Raw genomic sequence first — 24,490 nt, forward strand, 5'->3', positions numbered from 1 at the left:
AAAACTGAATAATACAAAAAAAAACACCCCAGTGCAGGGAGGGAATATAAGGGTGCAGTCCTTGGTTCCAAAAAAAATATTACTGTTAAGTAATTACGTATTTTTCCTTCACCCCATGGTGGTACCATGAGAGAATTACAGCGAAAAAGAAAAAACTCTAGGGTGGGACTACAGCCTGCAGAATCCTTCTCCCAAAGGTGACGTCAGAAAAGGATTAGATCTAACCTATATTGTCATTAGAAGGTCAAGGGCAACGACCACGTTAACCGCCTTGCAGATCTTATCAATGGAAATTTCGGCTCTTTCTGTCCATGAAGATGCCACCACCCTCGTGGAGTGAGCCTTAAGGCCTGCTGGTACTTTCATACCACTAGTTGAATAAGACAAAGCTATGGCTTCCCTGATCCACCTCGCTAGAGTGGATTTTGAGGCCCTAACCCCCTTTTTACTACCTTGAAGGAGACGAATAATGACTTATCCTTCCTCCAAGCACTTGTGACTGATGGGTACTGCATCAAACACCATCGAACATCTAGAAATTGCCACCTCTCCTCATCATCATTTGTTGCCCTGTCATAGAATGATGGAAACACAATCTCCTGGGATGTAGGAAATTAAGACACTAGGAAGATATACCCGGTTAGGTCTTAATACTACCCTATCTTCAAAAATCTGAATGAAGAGAGGGTCAATTGACCGGGCCTGAATGTCAGTAACTCTGTGCGCCTATGTTAGGGCTGTCATTAAAGGGAACCTGTCACCAGTTTTAGTGCCTATAAGCTGGGGCCAGCAGTGGGCTCTTATATACAGCATTCTAACATGTTGTATATAAGAGCCCAGGCCGCTGTGTAGAATGTAAAAAAAAGTTTATAATACTTTAATGGTCGCTGCGGTGGAGTTGGGTCAAATGGGTGTCTCCATTCTCCGGTGCCAGTGCCTCCTCTTTCGGCTATATTTGTCGTCCTTCTTCTGAAGCCGGGGTGCATGACGCGTCCTAAGTCATCCACACACGCTGGCATTGAGGTCCTGAGCAGGCGCACTTTCATTTGCCCTGAGCAGGGCAGATCAAAGTATTGTAGTGCGCCTGCGCGGGACCGGCGAGTGTGTATGACGTAGGACGCGTCATGCACACAGGCTTCAGGAGGACAAAGATGGCCGAAAGAGGAGGGCCCATATGGCCCAACTCCGCAGCGACCATTTAGGTAAGTATTATAAAGTGTTTTTTATGCTCTACACAGCGGCCTGGGCTCTTATATACAGCATGTTAGAATGCTGTATATAAGAGCCCACTGGTGGTGACCACCGCTTATAGGCCTCAAATCTGGTGACAGGTTTCTCTTTTTAAGACAGTCTTAGGCTATGTGCGCACGTTGCGTAAATACATGCAGTTACGCTGCGCTTTGTAGCGCAGCGTAACTGCATGCGTCCTGCGTCCCCTGCACAGTCTATGGAGATTGTGCAGGGGCCGTGCGCACGTGGCGTTTAAGAGCACAGCGCTTCGGCTACTGCCGAAGCGCTGCGCAAAAAGAAGTGACATGTCACTTCTTTCCTGCGCTTTGCCGGCAGCTCCTGCTCTGTCTATGGCAGGAGCTGCAGGCAGAGCGCATGGAATCGGCTTTTTTTTTTTTTTCACTACGGACATTTCTGCAGCGATTTAAAGAGCACATGTGCTCTTCAGATCGCTGCAGAAATTTCTGCAGTGAAGTACGCAACGTGCGCACATAGCCTTAGGGCGGCTTTCCACACTACATCGCAGGTGCGATGTCGGCGGGGTCAAATTGAAAGTGACGCACATCCGGCATCGCATGCAACATCGTAGTGTGTAAAGCCTAGATGATACGATTAACGAGCGCAAAATCGTCGTAATCGTATCATCGGTGCAGCGTCGGCGTAATCCATAAATACGCTGACGCGACGGTCCGATGTTGTTCCTCGCTCCTGCGGCAGCACACATCACTGTGTGTGAAGTCGCAGGAGCGAGGAACATCTCCTACCGGCGTCACCGCGGCTTCTGTAGGATATGCGGAAGGAAGGAGGTGGGCGGGATGTTTACATCCTGCTCATCTCCGCCCCTCCGCCACTATTGGCCGCCTGCCGTGTGACGTTGCTATGACGCTGCACGACCCGCCCCCTTAGGAAGGAAGCGGGTCGCCGGCCAGAGCGACGGTCGCAGGGCAGGTGAGTGCGTGTGAAGCTGGCGTAGCGATAATTTTCGCTACGCCAGCTATCACACGATATCGTACCTGCGACGGGGGCGGGGACTATCTCGTGCGACATCGCAGCATCGGATTGCGATGTCGCAACGTGCAAAGCCCGCCTTAGGCTGCTTTCACACATCCGGTTTTTCCTGTGCGGCACAATCCGGCGCTTTGCAGAAAAACTGCAACCGGTTTTTTTTGCCGCCGGTTGCGTTTTTTTTCCATAGACTTTTATTAGTGCCGGATTGTGCCGCATGGGCTTGCGTACAGTCCGGTTTTCGCTGCATGTGGCAGATTTATCTGATGCGGCGGCCGGATGGAACGCTGCGTGGCACGTTTTTTGTCCGGCAAAAAAAAAAAACCGCATCGCACCGCATCGGCCGGATTTGCAATGCATGCCTATGGATGCGGGATCTTACGGCAAACACCGCATCCGGCCGCCGCATGCTGTTTTTTCCACTGCGCATGCTCAGTAGCGGGCCGCATTTCAAAAACTTATGCAAAGGATGCGGTATTGTCGCCGCATCCGTTGCATAGGTTTTAGAGCCGGATTGGCCGGCTCTGCTAAAACCGGAGGTGTGAAAGCAGCCTTAGAGATAGGCACTTAATCGAAACCGCTATCCTAAGATTGAGGTTCCCCCATTCAAGGACAGGAAACCAACTGATGCGGGGAGAGGTACTGCCCTTTCCTCCACCAACCTTAAAATATGTAGGGATAATAATACCTGTCCACACTAAATGATCTTTCTGTATTTCGTTTTTAGTTTCAGTGAAATAGTTAAGTGGCGAATTATGTATAGCTGTAATTTTGCTGTAACCCCTCCACAGCAAAATACAAAGAGACAGAACAATATGGAAAGCAAGAATGGAGGATATGCAGGATCGGATGCACAAAATTGGCAATATAATACATTTAGGATGGTTAATTTTCTCATTAATTACTCTGATTTGCATTCTCATTATTCATGGAGTGAGTAGGATTTTTACTGAAAGCAATGTACGCTCATATGTTTCCTATGTGGAGCCTGCCAGACAAGCCTTTGGAGTAAAATAACAATTACAGAAGTATTTTTCACAGTTTTACTTTCTACATCAGTGCCTGCTCTCAATATGTTTTTCACAAAAGATTGTTTTTATATGTTCTATGCATGGAGTGTAATTTCTGTTATGGTATAGACTATATTTAGGTAGCATAAATGACATATGGACTTTGTAATGTGACAGATTTGGGTAGTCCCATTACATGTGCTGCCTGTTTCTTGGGTGATATTTATCTTTCTGCTTAAAAGGTATGGAATAAATGACAACCATTTTTTACATGTATAAAAGTCACAATTTGTATAAAGTTCTACATTTGACACATTGACCTCCAGATGTTTTCTAACCTTTCAAAGTGTATTAAAGGGTTTGTTCACTAAAGTACAACCCCCGTTAAAATAAAAACAGATATACTCGCCTCTGGTGGCAGATGCTGTTTCAGCTGGTGCCGACGCTGTTTCAGCTGGTGCCGACGCTGTTTCAGCTGGTGCCGACGCTGTTTCAGCTGGTGCCGACGCTGTTTCAGCTGGTGCCGACGCTGTTTCAGCTGGTGCCGACGCTGTTTCAGCTGGTGCCGACGCTGTTTGAGCTGGTGCCGACGCTGTTTGAGCTGGTGCCGACGCTGTTTGAGCTGGTGCCGACGCTGTTTGAGCTGGTGCCGACGCTGTTTGAGCTGGTGCCGACGCTGTTTGAGCTGGTGCCGACGCTGTTTCAGCTGGTGCCGACGCTGTTTCAGCTGGTGCCGACGCTGTTTCAGCTGGTGCCGACGCTGTTTCAGCTGGTGCCGACGCTGTTTCAGCTGGTGCCGACGCTGTTTCAGCTGGTGCCGACGCTGTTTCAGCTGGTGCCGACGCTGTTCCAGCTGTGCCAGCACTCCCTCTCCCAGGATTCACATGAAGGTGTTAAGTCATGTGAGCTCTGAGCCAATTCACCGCCTACCTCACTCGCCCCGCTTTCAAAAACCTCAAAAAGATGTGAGTAGCCAGCCGCAGCCCTGACTTTCCCTTGATGCTGGATTTGTCCGAAGGTGGGAAGCATGGATGCTGATTGGGTGCAGGGCTCACATTACATAACTTCACGTGAGCCCCGGGAGAGCAAGTGCCGACCCCGCTGGAACAGTACCAGCATCGTATGCGAGTATAAGGGCTCCCTCACACTGACAATTATTCTCTGAGGGTCTCTCGCATGTGAGAATTGGAGCACAGGGGAAGAGAAGATGGAGGGCATAATTATCACTAATGTTCATGTTTGCATATATTGGACTGCACTCGGGTGATCTCAGAGTGCAGTCCGATGATTTGCATACTCCTATTAATGTGTATGGGTGCGCGTTGTCTGAAAAAAATCACTACCAATCACATCAAGTAGCAATTTTTTTTTTTTTTTTATCATACTGATTTGGCACAAGAAAAAGCACTGGTCTTCACTGGCTCATAGTATAGCAAGTGCTATCTGATAAAACATCTGCTAGCTCTCGGAAATATCGGATAGCCGTGTTATGTGACAGTGTGAGCAAACCCTAAGTATTTTTATTTTAACGGTAACAAACCCTCAGATTGAGAAGGGGTTGTCCGGGTAGTGGACAACCCCTTTAAGTAACATGTATAAAAAGTCACAATGTGCCCCCAAATAATTTCCCTTGACTTGCGACACATGACACATTGGTCTCAGGCTCTCTCTAACATTGGTGAGTGTACAATTAGGCTTAAAATGCTACGCTGGTATACTTTGTTCCACACTTATCACTAAAGGGAATCTGTCACCAGGTTTTTGCCACCTATTCTGAGAGCAGCATAATGTAGATACAGAGATTCTGATCCCAGTGATGTGTCACTTACTGGGCTTCTTATTGTAGTTTTGATAAAATCACTGTTTAATCAGCAGTAGATTATCACTACAGGACTACTTGGCGTGCTGCAGGTAGTCCAGCATATTCCTGAGCTCTGTATAAGTACTAGATCTGCAGCAGAGAAAATATTGATTTTTCTCAAAATGACAGCGAACAGCTCAGTAAGTGACACATCGCTGGAATCAGGGTCTCTGTTTGTACATTATGCTGCTTTCAGATGGGGGAGCAAAAACCTGGTGACAGATTCCCTTTAAGGTACGACATTTGATAACTATGGAGTGGCGTTGAAGGAGTGCATTGAAGATTTGCCACAAATTATATCACTTTTGATAAATGTAGTCCACAACAACATGCTGGGGTATTTTATTTGCATGCAGCTGGTTTCTTCTTAATAACGTCCCATGGGAAAGAACACAGCCCATTAAGACCGGATTTTACAGGGGAGATGTAGTCAACAGAAAAGGGGGAGCCCGCACTGCTTGGAAATGGCATGCAAACAATTAAAATCAATTTTTTGAGCCACCCCTGCCACGTCACGGCAAATCTCAATAGGGGGGGGTCCTACTCTATATTTAATATTTACATTGTGTCATGCGGCCTCCTAAATTCATTAAAAGCAGAACCATATGGAAGCAACAACATATACCTGTAACATGTCAGATACCGCTTCCATGTTTTCAAGGAAAGGCAACTGCAAATGAAGGCAATCCAGGTCCCAGCATGTGCAGCAGTGCTGGCTCCCCCCCTTTTCTGTTGGTTACTCGTCCGGTGCCTTACCCCCACCATGCCGCGCACGCCTGGTTTGGTTTGCATATTCTTTTCTATCAAAATTAAATATTGGTGGCTGTTCACATTCAACCCGCTCCCCCTTGTCCACATGCTTTGTTAATTAAGCACCTTAAGGTACCGTCACACTAAACAACTTACCAGCGATCCCAACAATGATACAACCTGATAGGGATCGCTGGTAAGTTGCTAGGAGGTTGCTGGTGAGAGGTCACACAGTCAGACGCTCCAGCGATCCCACCAGCAACCTGACCTGGCAGGAATCGCTGGAGCATCGCTACACTGGTTGCTGGTGAGCTGTCACCAGCAACCAGTGACCAGCCCCCAGCCAGCAGCGACGCACTGAAGCGATGCTGCGCTTGGTAACTAAGGTAAATATCGGGTAACCAACCCGATATTTACCTTGGTTACCAGCGCACGCAGCTACACGTGCAGAGAGAAGGGAGCAGCGCACACTGCTTAGCGCTGGCTCCCTGCTCTCCTAGCTACAGTACACATTGGGTTAATTACCCGATGTGTGCTGCAGCTACATGTGCAGAGAGCAGGGAGCAGCGCACACTGCTTAGCGCTGGCTCCCTGCTCTCCTAGCTACAGTACACATTGGGTTAATTACCCGATGTGTGCTGTAGCTACACGTGCAGGGAGCAGCGCACTGCTTAGCGCTGGCTCCCTGCTCTCCTAGCTACAGTACACTTCGGGTTAATTACCCGATGTGTGCTGTAGCTACACGTGCAGAGAGCAGGGAGCAGAGCACACTGCTTAGCGCTGGCTCCCTGCTCTCCTAGTTACAGCACACATGGGGTTAATTACCCGATGTGTACTCTGCTACACGTTCAAGGAGCAGGAGCCGGCACTGACAGTGAGAGCGGCGGAGGCTGGTAACGAAGGTAAATATCGGGTAACCAAGGACAAGGCTTCTTGGTTACCCAATGTTTACCGTGGTTACCAGTGTCCGCAGAAGCCGGCTCCTGCTGCTTGCACATTTAGTTGTTGCTGTCTCGCTGTCACACACAGCGATCTGCGCTTCACAGCGGGAGAGCAACAACTAAAAAATGGCCCAGGACATTCAGCAACAACCAACGACCTCACAGCAGGGGTCAGGTTGTTGCTGGATGTCACACACAGCGACATCGCTAGCAACGTCACAAAAGTTGTCCATCAGCAGCGATGTTGCTTAGTGTGACGGGGCCTTTATACTTGGACCTGTTTTGCCTTCATTCATGGACCCTGGTGTGGCGCTGTGAGGCTACCTGAGGAAGGGGGAATATGCATCCCCGAAACGCGTTGTGGCACCATTACCTATATTAAAATCCTTAAAACCATCACTCTACCTTCATCTTTAGCAGCGCAGCCATACCGTGGTTTTTTTTTTTTCTCCTTTTCCCTGTGGCGCTGTGAGGGCCAGTTCTGACAAGGTTCCGCTGTGTGTGGCGCTCGCTGCACATACTAGGACCTGGATTGCCTTCATTCGCAGTTGCCTTTCCTTGAAAACATGGGAGCGGTATCTGACATGTTACAGGTATATGTTGTTGCTTCCATATGGTTCTGCTTTTAATGAATTTAGGAGGCCGCATGGCACAATGTAAATATTAAATATAGAGTAGGACCCCCCTATTGAGATTTGCCGTGACGTGGCAGGGGTGGCTCAAAAAATTGATCAATTATTTGCTAAAAATCTCATTTTGCATTATAGTACTGATGGAAAAATTTGTGAATTTACACTTTTAATTGTTTGCGTGCCATTCTCAGGCAGTGCGAGCTCCCCCCTTTCTGAATTTGATGTAATGTTTGACGATCCGTAGATCCTGCAAGAAAAAAAAACTATAAAAGTCAATTTTGAATAATGTTTTCTAAATAATATGCAAAAGAAATGGCACTTTATAAATCTGGCCTGAGATAATGTTTCCTTTTTTATGTAATCTAGTCTCATCACAGATTAGTTTTTTGTCCTTTTTTTTTTTTTTTTGTATATCAGTGTTAGGTTTGATTATGCAATGGTGGTGATCAGATTTATATATTTTCTCCTTCTTAAAAAAATTTCATAATACTAAATTACTCTTAAGAATCTGTAACATATCTTAGATAAAGGAATTAATAAAAGATTTATCTGACATTTTTAGGCACACACAAAATTAAAACACACACCTAGTGCAAATCGGCAATAGGGTTTTTCCGGTAAAGTTTCTCTGACCATCCTTGGATGCCAGTAATAGTTGTATGGGGAGTGGTGCTGACCCTCACAGTTCAACGCTGACCCTAAAAACACTTCTGTGCTCCATTTACATTACATTGCATCTGATATCCAAGGCCGGGTAGATACAGGAGTGCATTCATGTGAAGACTTCATCCTCCCCAGACACCACCTCCGCACTATCTGCTGACGAATGGCTCCATTCCATCTCATCCCACAGATGCTTGATTGGATTGAGATCATCTCCAGCTAATTTACAATATGGGACACATTGGAGCAGATATGGATCAGCACCCAGTGAAGTATTCTCAGCACAGTCTTAAGGCCATCAGCCAACAAATTCTGGCTTTATTTGGGAGACCACATTTGCGGAATTTAGGGGAAAATGTAAAGAGCTTGTTCTTCAGGAGATATGGAGCCAAGCAGACAATGTAATAAATACCCCAATTCTCAGGAGCTATAATTATTAATTTTTCCTAAATTTCATTTTTTAAATTTTTTTTTTTTTTTGCCAAACCCAAATTATTTTATATTCTATATTAATACTCTAGACAGATTTCAGCTTATTTTACTTATTCTACAAAAAGTAAATATCCTATAAGCAGTTTACAGCTAGCCCAAGCTCTTTTTCATTTGTTATTTAAGTCCCTTAAAGGGGTTGTATAATTGTGAAAAATAGATTAAACAGCAAATTAAAGAGATTTTTATTTCTATAGTTTTCTGCTCGTTGGCTAAGTTACCGGCCACCTCCTGCAATCCGTTACGGGATCCGACCAGCTTCAGTGCCCGAGACTCTTCTGATACTGCAGAGGCGAAGCTGCCTCTATTTACAGCACAGTTCAGACCAGCGGCACAACCATGCTGCCGACCCAGACAGTCAAACTTAAAGGGAATCTGTCAGCAAGTTTTTCTACCTCATTTGAGAGCAGCATGGTGTAGTCAAAGGGATCCTGAATCCAGCGATGTATCACTTAGATTACTGGCTAGCATGGGAGACTGCTCAGTTCAGACCAGCGGCACAACCATGCTTCCGGCTCAGTCAATCTTAAAGGGAATCTGTCAGCAGGTTTTTCTACACATCTGAGAGTAGCATGATTTAGACAGAGATCCTGAATCCAACGATGTATCACTTAGATTACTGGGTGCAGCCGTTCTGACACAATCAGAAATTTTAAATTTAGCCGTGTAGCAGAGCTGAAAGAGCTGCCCACGCCCTCACCAGATTTTCAGTAGATATTATATTTTGACAGTGAGGTGTCAATCAGAGAAGGGCATGCCTGACTGCTGTGTAATTGACATTGTAGTCCAATGGTAAGGGTCCTGCTGGTTTACATCCATCGAAAAATCAAATTCTAGTTTCCACGTGCCTTTTTTTTTTTCTTGCCTCCATTTTTTTTTTTCATCAGTTTTTAAAAACTGAAACAGGAACAATAAAATGTCTAAACTTTTTTTTTTTCCCCTTAGTGAAACTTAGCGATGGATTATTTAAAAACAGATGGAAAAAAAGACATCTTCCATTTTCATCTGATTACTGATGGACTCCCATAGTTTTGAATGATTATCTGATCCACAAAAAGGACAATAGGACATTCCTTCAGTTTAATGGAACAGAAGCATAAATCTGTAAATGGTTCCATGTGGATCAGGCTCGGATCAGCCATTCACGGATCTTTGTTTCTGTTCCAATAACCTCATGGCATGTCCTATTATTGTCCGTTTTTGCGGAAGACACTTGGCCATTTACGTCTTTGAGGACACATGCAAATAGATCCATTTTCCATTCACTTGTAATCTGTTATTAACAGATTCATTACTAAGGGTCAATTAAAAAAAAAAAAAGTTGATGGTTTACGTCATTTGAGAGAAAAGCAATCTGTTCTTGATAGATATAGAAATGGAAAAAGACGTGTTAAAGGGAACCTGGCATCACTTTTTTGGCGTATAAGCTAAGGCCACCACCACCGGCCTTATATGCAGCATTCTAACATGCTGTATATAAGAGCCCAGGCTGCTGTGAGAACATAAACACTCTATAATACTTACCTAACGGTCGCTTAGTTGGCCAGATGGGCGTCTCCGTTGTCCGGTGCCGGTGCCTCCCCTTTCGGTCATCTTCGTCCTCCTTCTGACTTCTGTGTGTATGATGCGTCCTACATCATACACACTCGCCGGTCCTGCGCAGGCGCACTACAATACTTTGATCTGCCTTGCTCAGGGCAGATCAAAGTGCGCCTGCTCATTACCTGGATGCCGGCGAGTGTGGATGACGTCAGACGCGTTATGCACCGCGGCTAGAGAAGGACAAAGATGGCCGAAAGAGGCGGCACCGGAGAACGGCGACGCCCATTTTGCCTACCGAGAGACCGTTAGGTAAGTATTATATAGTGTTTTTTATGTTCTCACAGCGGCCTGGGCTCTTATATATATATATATATAGCATGTTAGAATGCTGTATATAAGAGCCCGGTGGTGGTGGCCGCAGCTTACACGCCAAAAAAGTGGGGACAGGTTCCCTTTAACGTTGACCAGTCAGTCACTTTTGGTAAAGCTGCCTCTGAGATGCTCAGTGACCATTTGACATTTTTGGTCTTTAGACTATGTTCATGGTGTCACATCTCAAGCCTTGCTGCTTTTTATAAAGCTGCACTCCTTTTCCACAAAGCAAAATGTGTCTAAACCACAATAAATTTGGTGAAATGCTATTTTTTGGGCACAAATGGGACCACAAATCCGGTGCATTTAGCGAAGTATGTCTGCCCCATTATGTTGCATAAAGCTTATGTCATTGATGTTGTTTTAGCTGCTCACAAATTGAGGGTCCCTCAAATGGTCCATACTCACGACGTCTTCTTTTGATATCTTTTATGAGAAAAGCAATTGGGCATTGGCAGAGGCTCCCAAAACTAACAATATAGTTGAAAACTGCCAAATTAATTTTTTTTGCATATTCCCTTGAATGCCAAATGGTGGCGCCTAAAATTGTTTGCCGATGTCTATTCCTTTACGTCGGAGGCATCAATGTTTCTCCAGATCCACTGGTTTTTGGCTAACGTTACACAATGACTTTGACCATGACATGGGTCATGCGGCTGAAGATCGCTGTATGGCCACTATTACATGGAAGGGGTCTCATTGCAACCTGCTCAGTACTTGTGCCTTGCCCAAAATCACCGCGTAACGCGGCCTAACGTCCTAAACGTAGGAAAAGGAGATAAAGTGGAAACATCCATTAAAACAATGGATAATATAAGTCATTGATTAGCAACCTAATATTATGGGAACTGTAGCTAGTATTTAGTCTTTTTGCCTCCTCCCTTTTGTTGTAACGTTAGTGCCCCTTTAAGGATGTTTTAGAAAATCATAAAAATGTAAAGCTTAAAGAGTTTGCCATATTCATTTTTTATCTTTTCGCTGCTGTCATTGGCTCCAGGATGACGATATAAAGCAGGTGACAGATTCTGCAGCATTTTCGTCTATTGAACGCGTTCCACGACAGGGGTAAAGATATAATTACAGCCGCTATTGAACGGACGGCCAGATAAATCCTTTCCGATGTATACACAGGGTTAAAGGGAGTGTTTAGTTGTCCTATCATTTTCTGTGGATTGTTGCTGCTCTCTGAAATTACATTAAGCAACTTTCTCATTAATGCAGTATGGTCAGGTCCTAATTAGAACCTAATTTGATGTCAATTTAAATTAAGAGGGCTTGCGTAAATTGGGCCTTTGTGACCTGGATAGTGCTAATCTCTAATCAGCAGACTGAATGGAACATGAAATCAAATTCCCGCAGTACCGGGGAAACGACAGAAACAACTGACATTTTAAATTAAAATTACAAAATTCGCAGAAATAGATGTGCATGACCCCTGCTAAGGCATGTGTCAGGAAATCAAATGCACTGGAAGGATAAGCTGACAAACCTGAATTAATGTGATGGCTTTCGTACAGAAAATGTGCTTTTTTTTTTTTTCCTTCCTTTTCCGCTCTAAGTAGGCTAAATTTCATCTTAAACCGTATGCACAATTCTGTTAGGAGAGGTGTCTAAGCTGCTAGCTGTACATCGAAACTCGGGTTTTTATTTAACCTTGTCCCCAAAAGCCCCCACATTGGTGATGTATCGGTGTCATTGTGTAGCTTGTTCTATCAGTAAAATCATCAAAAGTGCAATATATGGAAATCTAGTATAAGAGGAATATTAGTGGTTTGTTTTTTTTTTAATGTAAAAAAAAAACAAACTTGCTAAGGTTTAGAGCTGTAAAATATTAAAGGGGTTGTCCATTACTCGAACAACCCCTTCTCTATCCCTATTTTTCCTCCCAGTAAAATAACACCTAAACTCTCCTCCCATGCCTGTGCCGTTCCAAAGGTGGTGGCATGGGCTCTCCCGGGACTTGTGTGAAAATTATGTCATGCAATCCCCGCAGCCAATCAACGGCCTTTTCACTATTACTTACTTTGAATGTTACTGACATCCAGAGGAAGTAAGAACTTGCAACAGCCCTCTCACTTCTTCCAAATGTCCTATTTGTGTGAAGGAGGGGAGACTGAAGTGGCTGCTGATTGGTTTCAGGGATCACGTGACATAATGTCTCGCAATCCCCAGGAGAGGCAGTGCCAACACTGCTGCAACAGCACTGAAGGTGAGTATAGGTGTTATTATTGTACGGAGTGGGAAGCATAGGGATTGAAAAGTAGTTGTCCATGTAGTGGACAACCTCTTAAAGGGCTTGTCTCACAAACACATGTCCTGTTATGACATATAGATGTGGGGGGGGGGGTATATTACATAGACAGACTTCCTTTCTAATGTCCGTCAGCTGATGACTCATTTGTGGAGTCAGATGACTCATTTGGACATAACAGATCACTGAGGGAGCAAAAACCTGGACCCCCGATTATCAGCTGATCACCAGCCTAAGGACTTCTTAAAAGTCAACCCAACATATAACATCTCACGGTTAGTCCCATCAGGATAACACACTGCGTATCTCCTGCTAGTTTAACAGACGTGTACATATAGTTAATAAAAATCAATGCTCTTTATAAATCGTCTATATAATCCGGAACCTGTCTACATATTAGATCTAATGGCAGAATTTTCCAGTAGCAGCTGTCGGCAAAGATCTTACTAAATGGTAGCACTTGCTGCTGGTTCTTCACTGTCATTTTCTTTACTGTTTTGCTTTTCGTACTATTTTGTGTTGGGTGTGGGGATGGACGTGTTTTTCTCTGGTGCTGAAGTTTTACCTATATAAATTTTTGTTTCAGCACTGTGACCTCAGCTGTATTCACGGTGGGGGACAACGTCGTGTCGGGAAGTGACGACCGTACTGTGAAAGTTTGGGACTTAAAGAATATGAGATCACCCATCGCCACTATCCGAACAGATTCTGCTGTGAACAGGTATGTCGTAGATCTGGACATTTGTAGCCTATCTGTGGGCAGCAGGAGGAGCGGAGCAGATTATATAGGGTATTGTTAGTAGGAAAAGATTTAGTCTTACATGTATTTTATGCATTGAAATCCCTGATTTTTGTGCTAGAGTCCTACGCAGAGATTAAGGCTAAGTTCGCACAGGGCATCTTTTGCTGCGTTTTTGTGTGCGTTTTTGAGGTCACAAAGATGCACCAAAATGCATGCATTTCCTTCCCCCAGCAAAGTCTGAGATTTCGATTTTGCTGCTGGGCATCTTTTGTTGGCTGCATCTTGGCTGTGTTTTTGCAGATCCACCCAAGATGCAGCATGTCAATTCTCTTTCCATTTTCCAGCGTTTTTGAGCCCTTTCCAGTCAATAGAGTTGACTTAAAAACACATTGGGCAAAACACGGTAAAAACAAGTCAAAAATGCATTGCGGTTTTTGATGCATCTTTGCCGCCTGTGCGTTTTTGGTGCTTTTTTTGAGACAAAAACGCTGCATCTTTGTGGTTAAAAAAAAAAAAAAGATGCCGCTTGTGAACGAGCCCTGTTTGCACACATCCTGGGGAGCTGCATGTAGAGGGCCAAATCCTGGACTCCTCAACCTGGAGCAAAGTATTTAAAGGGAACCTGTCAGGTGCACTATGCACCCGGAGCCATGAACAGTTCTGGGTGCATATTGCTATTCCCTGCCTAACTGTCCCTGTATCTAGTAACATACATAAGTATTTTGAAAGATCGTTTGATATGCTATTGAGCACAGGGACTAGTCGCAAGGGTGTGATTTTCCCTAACTAATCCGCCCTCTTGGCATATTAGCATGCCTATAGGCACGTGCTAACATGCTATTCAATGCCCATTGCCCAGGGTCATCAGTGGTGACGCACGTACCTGTGTCAGTTGTTACCACTTAGGATCAGTGCGCTTGATCAGAAGTCCCAGCACTTCCGGTCATGCACACTAGACCTTACTGAAGCCGGGATGCGTACACCCGGCTTCATAGTGCGCATGACCAAAAGTGTCGGGCATTCTGCTCATGCACACTGATCCTACGCTCGACGTCTGAGCCGATGACAATGGACACAGGTATGCGCATCATTGCTGATGATGCTGGCCAGTGGGCATTGAGTAGCATGTTAGTATGCCCCTGTGGGCGTGCTAACATGCCAAGAGGGCGGACTAGTTGGGGGATAATCACACCCTTGCGACTAGTCCCCGCACTTATTAGAATATCAAAGGATCTTTAGAAATACTTTTTCTAAAGATCTCTCTATCTATGCTAGTGTATACAGGGACGGTTAGGCAGGGATTAACAATATGTACCCAGGACTGCTTGTGGTTCTGGGTGCATATTGCACCTGACAGGTTCCCTTTAATTAATGACAATATACAGTACCTTGCAAAAGTATTCGGCCCCTTTGAATTTTTCAACCTTTTTCCACATTTCAGCCTTCAAACATAAAGATAAAAATTTTAATGTTATGGTGAAGAATCAACAAGTGGGACACAATTGTGAAGGTGAATGAAATTTATTGCTTATTTTAAACTTTTGTAAAAAAGAAAAAACTGAAAATTGGGGCGTGCAATATTATTCATCCCCTTTACTTTCAGTGCAGCAAACTCACTCCAGAAGTTCATTGAGGATCTCTGAATGATCCAATGTTATCCTAAATGACTGATGATAAATAGAATCCCCCTGTGTGTAATGTAGTCTCCGTATAAATGCACCTGCTCTGTGATAGTCTGTGTCCTGTTTTAAGCATAAATAGCTCATGAAGACCAAGGAACACAGCAGGCAGGTCCGTGATACTATTGTGGAGAAGATTAGTGATACTGTTGTGGAGATGTTTAAAGCCGGATTTGGTTACAAAAAGATTTCCACAACTTTACCATCCCAAGAAGCACTGTGCAAGCGATCATATTGAAATGGAAGGAGTATCATACCACTGCAAATCTACCAAGACCCGGCCAGCCTCAAAAATTTCATCTCATACAAGGAGAAGACTGATCAGAGATGCAGCCAAGAGGCCCATGATCAGTCTGGATGAACTGCAGAGATCTACAGCTGAGGTGGGAGAGTCTGTCCATAGGACAACAATCAGTCGTACAGTGCACAAATCTGCCTTTATGGAAGAGTGGCACGAAAAGCCATTTCTAAAAGTATTTAAAGTTTGCCACAAGCCACCTGGGTGACATGCCAAACATGTGGAAGAAGGTGCTCTGGTCAGATGAAACCAAAATCAAACTTTTTGGGCACAATGCCAAACGATATGTTTGGTGTAAAAGCAACAGCACAGCTAATCACCTGAACACACCATCCCCACTGTCAAACATGGCGGTGGCAGCATCATGGTTTGGGCCTGCTTTTCTTCAGCAGGAACAGGGAAGATGGTTAAAATTGATGGGAAGATGGATGGAGCCAAATACAGGACCATTCTTGAAGAAAACCTGTTGGAGTCTGCAAAAGACCTGAGACTGGGACGCAGATTTGTCTTTCAACAAGACAATGATCCCAAACATAAAGCAAAATCTACAATGGAATTGTTCACAAATAAACGTATCCAGGAATTAAAATGGCCAAATCACAGTCCAGACCTGAATCCAATCGAGAATCTATGGAAAGAGCTGAAAACTGCTGTTCACAAACGCTCTCAATCCAACCTCACTCAGCTCCAGCTGTTTGCAAAGGAAGAATGGGCAAGAATTTCAGTCTCTCGATGTGCAAAACTGATAGAGACATACCCCAAGCGACTGCAGCTGTAATCGCAGCAAAAGGTGGCGCTACAACATATTAACATAAAGGGGCCAAATAATATTGCTCGCCCCAATTTTCAGTTTATTATTTTTTTTTATAAAAGTTTAAAATAAGCAATACATTTCGTTCACCTTCACAATTGTGTCCCACTTGTTGTTGATTCTTCACCATAACATTACAATTTTTATCTTTGTCTGAAGCCTGAAATGTGGGAAAAGGTTGAAAAATTCAAATGGACAGAATACTTTCGCAAGGCACTGTATATTTACTTTTTCTACAAACTATATACATTAATCTGTTCAGCTATTTCTACTCCATAATTTTGATTTATTTAGACCAGAAACTCAGACACCATGTTTTAAAGTGATGATTTTCTTTAAGGGGAATCTGTCACCAGGTTATTGCTTTCCCCATCTCCCCCAGCACAATGTAGAGACAGAGACCTTGATTCCAGCGATGTGTGACTTACTAAGCTGTTTGCTGTCATTTTGATAAAATCAATGTTTTCTCTGCTGCAGATCTAGCAGTTATACAGATCTTATGAATATGCTGGACTACCTGGCAGCACGGCAAGTAGTCCTCTAATGATAATCTACTGCTGATTTTAAGCTGTGATTTTATCAAAACACTAAGCAGCCCAGTAAGTGACCCATCACTGGAATCAGGGTCTCTGTCTCTACATTATGCTGCTCAAATTAGGTGGCAAAAACCTGGTGACAGATTCCCTTTAATGATTTATTCAGTACGCCCTCCCAATTATCAAGGAACATAGACATGGCGGGAAAAAACATGGACAACACGTCCAAATATTATACATTGATCTTGAGCTATGCAAAATGAGCTTGAGTTTCTTAATTAACCTTTTGATCAAAATGCATAAGCCCACTGCCATGTCAAAGCGACCTCTGTAGTAGCTCCCCCCCTACTCTGCTACATGAATAAAACCTGCTTCGACAGCTGTCAAGGGGCCTAACAATTCCTGTGTTACCAGGCAAAGCCCCCCCTGGACTACTCACCTAAAATGAAATTGTAATAAAGAGGTTCATTTTTTTTCTACTGTTATGGGGGAAAAGGTGCATGCCCATGGTCCTATAGTATACGCCCTAAGTATGGGCATAGTTTCCCGTGCCATAAGACCTTCCAAGCTACCCATAAATTGTCAGACGCGGTAGTGTTGGTTTACTGGTTGCTATAAAATATTCCCACTAATAAATATTTTTAATTTTTGGGGGAGGGGGATTCTCGATAACATTGGTGCTGTCCTGTAACCCGTTAGGGGCTTGCCTGTATTTCTTGTTGTTGCGTTGCACCATTGTACGGCTCCTCGGCCCTCCTTATCCCAGGGTGTAGGAATACATTATGATATTGTTCTGTAATCATCAATCCTCACTTCACTGGTTCCAGACAAACTGTAATCACTTTTCAGTGCTGCAAGAGAAGGCAACATGGATTCAGTCTGCAGCTTTATAGAAATAAAATTTGAATACACTTCATTCTCTTCTCGGCCAAGAATTCACAAGTGTGAAATAGGACAAGTGAATGAGCTGAGACATTAGCGTAATGTGCTGCGGTTGCCATTACCAGGTCTTCCATTTATCACTAGCGCTTGAGATGACTGCTCAGTATTTGCTAGAACCTTTTTTGTTTGTTATATTGATGAGCGTGAGAAAAAAATAACTTTACAAATGTACTTGTAATCATATATATGCAAGAAACAAAGTATAGTTGTACCCAAAATCAGTTTGTACAAATGCTTATAATTGGTCACTAATTCAGTTAATCCTATGCACCTATGTGAATTATTTCTACTAATAATTTCTTCCCAAGCTCTCTTCCATGGATAAGCTCATTGCCTTATACCTACACAACTTCTCTCAAGCTGCCCTCTCTTCATACCTACACAACTTCTCCCAAACTGCCCTCTCTTCATACCTACACAACTTCTCTCAAGCTTCCCTCTCTTCATACCTACACAACTTCTCTCAAGCTGCCCTCTCTTCATACCTACACAACTTCTCCCAAACTGCCCTCTCTTCATACCTACACAACTTCTCCCAAACTGCCCTCTCTTCATACCTACACAACTTCTCCCAAACTGCCCTCTCTTCATACCTACACAACTTCTCCCAAACTGCCCTCTCTTCATACCTACACAACTTCTCCCAAACTGACCTCTCTTCATACCTACACAACTTCCCTCAAGCTTCCCTCTCTTCATACCTACATAACTTCTCTCAAGCGGACCTCTCTTCATACCTACACAACTTCTCTCAAGCTTCCCTCTCTTCATACCTACATAACTTCTCCCAAACTTCCCTCTCTTCATACCTACACAACTTCTCTCAAGCTGACCTCTCTTCATACCTACACAACTTCTCTCAAGCTTCCCTCTCTTCATACCTACACAACTTCTCTCAAGCTTCCCTCTCTTCATACCTACATAACTTCTCCCAAACTGCCCTCTCTTCATACCTACACAACTTCTCTCAAGCTTCCCTCTCTTCATACCTACACAACTTCTCTCAAGCTGACCTCTCTTCATACCTACACAACTTCTCTCAAGCTTCCCTCTCTTCATACCTACACAACTTCTCCCAAACTGCCCTCTCTTCATACCTACACAACTTCTCCCAAACTGCCCTCTCTTCATACCTACACAACTTCTCCCAAACTGCCCTCTCTTCATACCTACACAACTTCTCTCAAACTGCCCTCTTTTCATACCTACACAACTTCTCTCAAGCTTCCCTCTCTTCATACCTACACAACTTCTCTCAAGCTTCCCTCTCTTCATACCTACACAACTTCTCCCAAACTGCCCTCTCTTCATACCTACACAACTTCTCCCAAACTGCCCTCTCTTCATACCTACACAACTTCTCTCAAGCTGACCTCTCTTCATACCTACACAACTTCCCTCAAGCTTCCCTCTCTTCATACCTACATAACTTCTCTCAAGCTGACCTCTCTTCATACCTACACAACTTCTCTCAAGCTTCCCTCTCTTCATACCTACATAACTTCTCCCAAACTGCCCTCTCTTCATACCTACACAACTTCTCTCAAGCTTCCCTCTCTTCATACCTACACAACTTCTCTCAAGCTGACCTCTCTTCATACCTACACAACTTCTCTCAAGCTTCCCTCTCTTCATACCTACACAACTTCTCCCAAACTGCCCTCTCTTCATACCTACACAACTTCTCCCAAACTGCCCTCTCTTCATACCTACACAACTTCTCCCAAACTGCCCTCTCTTCATACCTACACAACTTCCCTCAAGCTTCCCTCTCTTCATACCTACATAACTTCTCTCAAGCTGACCTCTCTTCATACCTACACAACTTCTCTCAAGCTGACCTCTCTTCATACCTACACAACTTCTCTCAAGCTTCCCTCTCTTCATACCTACACAACTTCTCTCAAGCTTCCCTCTCTTCATACCTACACAACTTCTCCCAAACTGCCCTCTCTTCATACCTACACAACTTCTCCCAAACTGCCCTCTCTTCATACCTACACAACTTCTCTCAAACTGCCCTCTTTTCATACCTACACAACTTCTCTCAAGCTTCCCTCTCTTCATACCTACACAACTTCTCTCAAGCTTCCCTCTCTTCATACCTACACAACTTCTCCCAAACTGCCCTCTCTTCATACCTACACAACTTCTCCCAAACTGCCCTCTCTTCATACCTACACAACTTCTCTCAAGCTGACCTCTCTTAATACCTACACAACTTCCCTCAAGCTTCCCTCTCTTCATACCTACATAACTTCTCTCAAGCTGACCTCTCTTCATACCTACACAACTTCTCTCAAGCTTCCCTCTCTTCATACCTACATAACTTCTCCCAAACTGCCCTCTCTTCATACCTACACAACTTCTCTCAAGCTTCCCTCTCTTCATACCTACACAACTTCTCTCAAGCTGACCTCTCTTCATACCTACACAACTTCTCTCAAGCTTCCCTCTCTTCATACCTACACAACTTCTCCCAAACTGCCCTCTCTTCATACCTACACAACTTCTCCCAAACTGCCCTCTCTTCATACCTACACAACTTCTCCCAAACTGCCCTCTCTTCATACCTACACAACTTCCCTCAAGCTTCCCTCTCTTCATACCTACATAACTTCTCTCAAGCTGACCTCTCTTCATACCTACACAACTTCTCTCAAGCTGACCTCTCTTCATACCTACACAACTTCTCTCAAGCTTCCCTCTCTTCATACCTACACAACCTCTCCCAAGCTGCCCTCTCTTCATACCTACACAACCTCTCCCAAGCTGCCCTCTCTTCATACCTACACAACTTCTCTCATGATGTCCTCTGGGACTCTTTCGTGTCCTGTTAGGTTATGTCACACATTAACATTGTATGAAAAATCCATCAAAGTCCACCTTTAGAAAAATAAAAAATTGTCATTTCACAATAGGGTCCACCATAAACTCATTGTGGCAAGTCTTACTGGAGTACAAGGTGCCAAATTCATTTTGAGGTGTACCCCACTTAATAAATCATCTCCAGATTGACATGCGCCAGCTGCGAAAATGCTACCTCAGTGTGGGACTGGTGTAGTATTTCTGCTGTACAAAATGCCAACACTTTGATAAAATGGATGGGCTGGCGTTGCCACCTCCTCCAGTAGGTCCTCATTTTGACGGCCCTGATTCAAGCTGGTGGCAAAGCTCCAAAAGTTGCAGAAAATTTTGCGCAACTCTGTTGTGCACAAAACTCTTTACAGCTTTAAACCTCATTTGTAGCTTATCTTTGAAGAATCTGTCAATTTGTCTTTCTGGGTCAAGTTGTGTAAATAACAATTGTGTGTTAAAGGGGTGGTTCACCCATATTTTTTATTGTCTAGATCGATATGTTGAGAAACAATGTTTCTCTCAAATACCTTTATGTTGGCAATAGTGACTGTGGGAGGCGCTATTGCAGACTGCTGTTACCTCGCTCCGTGACCTCAGGCTTCTGTGACATCGGCGATCCGGTGAAGTCGCATCAAGTGCCTGACACCACGGCTGGCCGCAGTGTCAATGAGTGATAGGCTGTGGGTGGTGTTTCACCGCTTGTCACAGCCCATCTGCTCCCTCCTCCCTCACAGCAAAGCGCTGCAGCAGGCGACACACTGGGCTGTGATGAGCGGTGAAACATCACCCACAGCTCCATGACTCAGGACCACAGGGGCCGGCCGCAGGGATGTGACGTGTCCGGAACTTAACGTGAGGTCACCGGATCCCCGAGGTCGCGGAGCAGGGAACAGCGGTCTGCAATAGTGCCTCTCACGTGCACTATTGCCAACATAAGGTATTTGAGAGAAGAAAGTTCTTATATTTTGTAGAAAATATTCTTTACTAGATAATGAATTAAGCCTTTATTGATCTCGTTAGATGCTCGCACAGAACCACAGTTTTAGACACAGTCTTTCATTTTTCACTGTGATTTTCCAATGAGATACATCACTGAAATATGGGGAAAAAGTGTTCAGATATCAACATGGATGTTGTAGGTTCAATAAAAATTTGCATAATGTGTCACTAATTTATTATTTTTCTTTTCCGCTTTGCATTCCAAACAATCATCCAAAAATTTGAAAATTGCTAACATTCTAATATTTTTCTTTTTAGGATTAGTGTGTCTGTCGGGCAGAGAATCATTGCCCTTCCTCATGACAATCGTCAGGTTCGGCTGTTTGATATGTCTGGAGTAAGATTAGCTCGTCTTCCTCGCAGCAATAGACAGGTGAGTGGGGTTTATATAAAAGTCGTTCACTTGTTAATGTTTAAACATCGCTTTACTACAGATCCAGACCAGCAAGCTGCTAAAACTTCTGCTTTTATGGATGTGGCCACAGTTGATGATAACCAGCAATCAGATGCGGCTAATCAGATGCCCTTGATAAACTGTTTATCTATCCTCTTAATGCCTATAGAAGCAGTGAGATTTTTAACACATTAAGGCTAGGTTCACACACTGCGTTTTTTTGACGCTGCGTTTTTGTGCGTTTTTTGCGGCAAAAAACGCACAAACGCACCCGCGGCAAAAAAACGCAGCAAAAAGCGCATGCGTTTTGCCGCGATTTGGTGCGTTTTTTTGCTGCGTTTTGCTGCGTTTTTGCTCACTGCGTCTTTATGCGTTTTTTATCAGTGAACAAAAAAAAAGGTCTGATGTCATTTCCTTCTTCAATGTGGTCTTCATTCTCCACTAGTGTATGCAGAAGAGCAGACAGCTGCAGAACTACAAGGCTCAGCATCCTCCATCCAATAGTGTATGCAGGAGAGCAGACAGCAGCTGTCGAACTACAAGGCTCAGCATCCTCCATCCAATAGTGTATGCAGGAGAGCAGACAGCAGCTGTCGAACTGCAAGGCTCAGCATACTCCTTCCAGGACTGTATGCAGGATTTCTTTGCCCCCCCCCAAACAAAAAAAATGACGTGGGCTTCGCCATATTTTTGTATGCTAGCCGGGTACAGCAGGCAGGTACGGGCTGCCCCCAACCCCCAGCTGCCTATTTGTACCCGGCTGGGAACCAAAAATATAGGGAAGCCCTTTTTTTTTTTTTTTTTAATTATTTCATGAAATAATTTTAAAAAAAAAATGAAGTGAGCTTCGCCCAATTTTTGAGTCCAGCCGGGTACAACTAGGCAGCTGGGGATTGGAATCCACAGTGCAGGGTGCCCATGCTTTCTGGGCACCCCCGCTGTGAATTGCAGTCCCGCAGCCACCCCAGAAAATGGCGCTTTCATAGAAGCGCCATCTTCTGGCGCTGTATCCAACTCTTCCAGCTGCCCTGATGCCGGGTGGCTCGCTGGGTAATAATGGGTAATAATGGGGTTAGGGCTAGCTGTATTGCTGGCCTTAAGCCTGAAATTCATGGTGTCACACCAATATAAGACATGGCCACCATGAATTTCTAGTAAAGATTAAAAAAAAACACAACACACAGAAAAATATTTTTATTAGAAATAAAACACAACACAATTAGTGACTCCATCTTTATTGAAATAAAGAAGCCCCCTCCGCAGTAATCCTGGGTCAAGGGTCCCGCGCCGTCCAATCCGGATCCAATATCATCTGATCGGTTTGCTGGAAGGCAAAGCGATCAGATGATGTGTCAGGTTCTAGGGGCTGAAGCACATCACACATCATCTGATTGTATAAAAGCCGTTTATACAATCAGCAGATGCATCGGTGCAAAAAAAAAAAAAAAAATACTCACTTATGTACTGATTATCGGCAGCTCCTGTAGCGATGGGGCGGGAGACTGATCCTGTCCGATCGCTGCATCAGCTGCCGGTAATCAGGGATGAAGTCTCCTGACGCATCCGCTGATAACAGTCAGCCCGAGACTTACGATCACCTGATGCGTCAGGTGACTGCATCAGGTGATCCATCGCCAGGTCCTGCATCTATCGGAGCCGGAGGTGTCCCAGCCGTCTGCACACAGCCGGAGCGGCGATACCGTGAGAGGAGATGGGAGCGGGCATAGCACCGGGAGGCTGCAGACAGGTGAGTATAACTTTTTTTTTTTTTTTTTTCTACTGTTCACTTTTTTGTTTTCGCAGCCCGCTTCCACCTCCCGCCCAGACATGGCGCCGCACGGCAGCATACATGCACAGGACCGGAGGTGGAAGCGACGGTGACGGTACCGGGAGGATTCACGCTTCTGTGTTTACTGACAGAAGGAATCCTCTTCCTGTACATGTCACTTTACTACCCACCTCCTGCGTTTATAGCTGCGTTTTTGGTCTTAGAAACGCACCAAAACGCAGCTATAATAACAATTTGCGTTTCTCATTGCGTCTTTCAACATCCCATTGCACTCAATGGATGAAAAGCGCAGTGAAAAACGCGGGAATAATTGACATGCTGCGTTTTTGTGGCGCTGCGAAAAACGCACTGTGTGAACTTACCCTACTTCTGTGGGTTTTTTATATCAATACTAACAGAATAATTTGTCCTTTTTGTTACTTTTCATTTGTAGTTGAATTTACCTTATTTTAAGATATACTAAGGTCTAGATTTTTTTTTATGTCTTGATATGTAACAGCATAGAATTCAATTAGAGGGTACATTAGTATTCTTTTCTCATGACTATATTTCTGTAATTTCTTGATACGCTTTTTTTTCTTTTTTTATGAATTTATATATGGTCTTTTATTTGGTGGGTGGGGGCTGGATTATGCTTTTTTTTTTTTTTTTTTTACCATCTGTAGGAAGAAATTAAATACATTTTCTAGTTTGTT

The 24,490-nt window shown here is 44.1% G+C and overlaps 1 protein-coding gene across 3 annotated transcripts in view; it reads left to right on the plus strand.

The window, feature by feature from the left end:
- Positions 1-24,490, plus strand: part of WDR37 (WD repeat domain 37) — a 223,964-nt gene that overhangs the window by 195,299 nt on the left and 4,175 nt on the right. For all 3 annotated transcript variants that reach the window (XM_075316757.1, XM_075316759.1, XM_075316758.1), the window contains 2 exons: positions 13,333-13,467; positions 21,871-21,985. In XM_075316757.1, coding sequence (XP_075172872.1) covers positions 13,333-13,467; positions 21,871-21,985 — 250 coding nt within the window. The remainder of the gene's footprint in view (positions 1-13,332; positions 13,468-21,870; positions 21,986-24,490) is intronic.

Source organism: Anomaloglossus baeobatrachus, chromosome 6 (assembly GCF_048569485.1).
Source record: "Anomaloglossus baeobatrachus isolate aAnoBae1 chromosome 6, aAnoBae1.hap1, whole genome shotgun sequence".
NCBI classification, from domain to species: Eukaryota; Metazoa; Chordata; class Amphibia; order Anura; family Aromobatidae; genus Anomaloglossus; species Anomaloglossus baeobatrachus.